The 3,344-nt window shown below is 43.3% G+C and overlaps 2 protein-coding genes across 2 annotated transcripts in view; one reads left to right on the plus strand and one right to left on the minus strand.

Moving 5' to 3' along the window:
- eva1aa (eva-1 homolog A, regulator of programmed cell death a) overlaps positions 1–1,437 on the minus strand; it is an 80,443-nt gene extending 79,006 nt beyond the window's left edge. The window contains exon 1 of the mRNA XM_032543257.1: positions 1,046–1,437. Coding sequence (XP_032399148.1) covers positions 1,046–1,154 — 109 coding nt within the window. The 5' untranslated portion in view covers positions 1,155–1,437. The remainder of the gene's footprint in view (positions 1–1,045) is intronic.
- A 531-nt stretch (positions 1,438–1,968) lies between these two features.
- The window catches only part of mrpl19 (mitochondrial ribosomal protein L19), a 4,440-nt gene continuing 3,064 nt past the window's right edge, over positions 1,969–3,344 (plus strand). Inside the window, exons 1-3 of the mRNA XM_032543515.1 lie at positions 1,969–2,112; positions 2,302–2,419; positions 2,503–2,621. Coding sequence (XP_032399406.1) covers positions 2,034–2,112; positions 2,302–2,419; positions 2,503–2,621 — 316 coding nt within the window. The 5' untranslated portion in view covers positions 1,969–2,033. The remainder of the gene's footprint in view (positions 2,113–2,301; positions 2,420–2,502; positions 2,622–3,344) is intronic.

Consider the following 3,344-nt stretch of genomic DNA (forward strand, 5'->3'; position numbering starts at 1 on the left):
CACACACACACACACACACACACATATAGAGAGAGCATGTTACATACATCTGCTCTTTAGCACCTTTTCCCCACAGTGTTATTAGCCTGCTCATTTCCAACCATTAGACCCATTAGAGGCCAATTAACACCGATACAAAGCTCCCTTCCTGTTTTAGGGCACTGTAAACAAAACCTGCAGGCTTGCCTTGGGCCCAGCAAACCTCAATAGCCAACACAAAATAACTCATTAGGTTAGTAATATGCTGCCTTTTCATAGCAGACATAAAAACCTACAGATTCCGTCACACCGGATTGTACATAAACCTGAGGTAATTGGCAGGTCCCAGGGGCGCTGATAGGACTTGCATTGGCTTTACCTTTCAAACTGATTCTATATGAAGCATAAAAAATGCTCTGTTGTTTGTTTTCCTCTCTGGGCTGTAAATCTGCAGTGGGACAGCACTCCTAGACAAGAGTTCCCATCTAGTAACACATTAACCATGTGAGCCCATTTAACTCAACTGCATCAATGGGATATGTGTTGCAGGTCTATGCTGTACTGATAAACCAACCCTTAATCCCCCACAGCCAGGTGGCTGTAGTAAAGGAGAACCTGTTGTTTGACGTGACTTATGCAAGTTAGAATTGATAAAAAAGATAATCACAACACGGGTCTTTTTTCACATGTTTAAGTTGTGTTCTACTTGGCTCGTGAAACAAACATTGAAGTGTGCATGCTGCAGCACGCCAGAGGCATGGGTCGTCCTGAGAGGACAAGTTCCTGCGACACAACACTCAAATCACTAGTTGTTTTGAAAGACGTGCTATTAAAGCATAGGTAGGCTACCTTATCCGACTGATATTTTATCTCCTAGGGTCCAAATAGTTTAATTCTCAAGTGTCAAATAGGATGAGGCTAGACAACACGCGCACAGTAAAACAAGTGCTGCTGGTCATCTGAACATGCTGTTGCATCGTTGCTTTTAAGAGCTTGGAAAAACAGTTTTTTTTCACACAACGTTTATCTACAAAACACAAACAAAATATTAAAAAAAATTCCCAACCTGAAAAGTCTGAAGAGCCCTTGGTGAGGTCGCAGAGGACGCTCAGACACGTTATTCCCAACAGGAGCGCATAAGTGACGGCTGAGAGAGTCCCATCTGAGAAGAACATCCTTGAAGCCTCCAAGTTGTTGAGTTTCTCTGTAGCCTAGCATTAGAAAGTCCAGCAGCTGCATTGGGTTTCAGGTTCTGCGTCGCGTGCGGGAGATGTGCGGTCCCATGTCTCTAGTCCGCCCTCATCCTCCCACCACACCGCTGCTGTGAGACTGAGGTCCCTCTGGGCTGGAGCAGCGCCCTGCTCGCCGAGTGCTTTTCTAACTGCGTGTTGTGGAGGCAGCCCACCTGGAGGACCGCTGCTCCCCTGCATGGTCTCAAAGACCCAGAGTTCCCTACCAGACACATGCCACAATACAATAATAGTTCGCTGACAGAGGCCATTTTGTCCACCAATGAGTATGCTAGCTACTTTTACTTTTGGTAATTTATATACACGCTGTCATTATTATGCTACTTTTGTGCTTCCAAGTAAAATTATGGATGTAGGACTTTCCTTGTAATGGAGTTACTGATATTACTGATCAGTTTATTTGTTTTGTGTGGAATAAAGGTTAAAAACAATAAAAAAATAAAAAATAAAACATAAATTCGACTCTCCCTGTGTTGAAGTAGCATATCCTACATTCTTAATAAATGAAATCGTTTGAAATGTGCCTACCGTTAAGAAAATGAGGTCGGTGCGATATTGGTATATTGCTTATGCCTGTCAAAAATATATTTAGGCGATGTTCTTTTTTTTTCATCCTAGTTCCTAAATTAAGAGCACAGTTGTGCACTTCAAAAAGGACCAAATGAGATTAGGTATAACCCACGAGACAGTTGCGCCATCTTGTGGACAATATATATTATTGCAAGTTCGAACATAGCGCGTTTCAATGACATTTGCCTTACACAGCTTCCGTACACGTTCCCATGCGACAACAGAAGGTCAGACATGGCAGCCTGTGCGAAAGGGCTCGACAAATTTATGTTTTCGCTGAGGTTATTACGAAACCTCCGGCTCGAAAATGAACGTAAGTACCTGAACACGCTCGCTTTTCGCCGTCAGGCTTTGAAGATGTATGATGTCAGTACCTGTAATGTACACCCACGAACTATAAGCTAAAGTTGCTAATGGTAGCTAGCGATTTTTCAACCCAACTTCGACCATCTATTCAAACAAAATGACTCGGTTGTTGTCTAAGTGTCTTTCTTTTTTTCAGGGTCCATATCCACATCCATCTGTCGTCTTGCTCCCAACAGCGAGGAGCCACCAAAATTCACCCCTCCATCTAAACCTGTCATCATAGATAAAACACAGAGCGTGGCATCTCTCCGCAAGTATGACGTTAATTTGTTACACACACACTAACGCTGCGTCCTGTGTAAAGCATGGTTTTTAAAGTGCTTCGTCTCCCTCTCAGGTTTCTGAGCCCAGAGTTCATCCCTCCCAGACAGAGAACAAATCCTTTAAAGTTCTCCATTGAGAGAAAAGATATGATTCGCAGGAGGAAAGTGCTCAACATTCCCGAATTCTACGTTGGTAAGTTTACCATCACCACCACCACCATACACACACAGACACACACACACACACACACACACACACACACACACTCTCATACATACAATATTCAAACGTGGAGAAAGTCATTGACACTTTCGACATCATCCAAGTCAAATTACTGCTAGGGCTACACAATTAATCGCAATTTGGATAACTTCAATATCCAAATCGCAGGGCTGGGGCAGGGGTTAGAGGCAAAATATGTGTCAGCAGCCTGAGATCCTCTACAGGGCCTTTTAAACAGTTCTCCCATTTCACCTTGTCAAAAAGGGTGACTGGACCTTTGGCCATCTGGGCCTCTAATTCTGGAACTTCCTGCCTTGGGATCTCAGGCATTCAAAGTAGTGTCCTCGTTTGAATCCCTCCTCAAAACCTCATAGGCAATAAAAAGCTATAGTTTTCAATAATTGTGGCGTTCTTTTCAGTCCCTCCAGGATTTTGCGATGTCGCAATCACAACAATTCACACAAATTCACACAAATTCAACCAGTTACCATGAATTTGGTGCGACTCACAATTTTTACCAATTACCGCAACTTTTCCGAAAATTTGACTAATAACCAGAGTTTCCGCGGCTTCAACCAATCCCAGCAGTCCCATGTGCCATACTTTGTATCAGTATGTAACTCTGAGAGCCAATGAGCAAGCGGGAGTGAGGACGGTTCAAAGTCATTTCCTTGTTTCTGATATGAAGACGAG

This window comes from Etheostoma spectabile, chromosome 18 (assembly GCF_008692095.1).
Source record: "Etheostoma spectabile isolate EspeVRDwgs_2016 chromosome 18, UIUC_Espe_1.0, whole genome shotgun sequence".
In the NCBI taxonomy this organism is placed as follows: domain Eukaryota; kingdom Metazoa; phylum Chordata; class Actinopteri; order Perciformes; family Percidae; genus Etheostoma; species Etheostoma spectabile.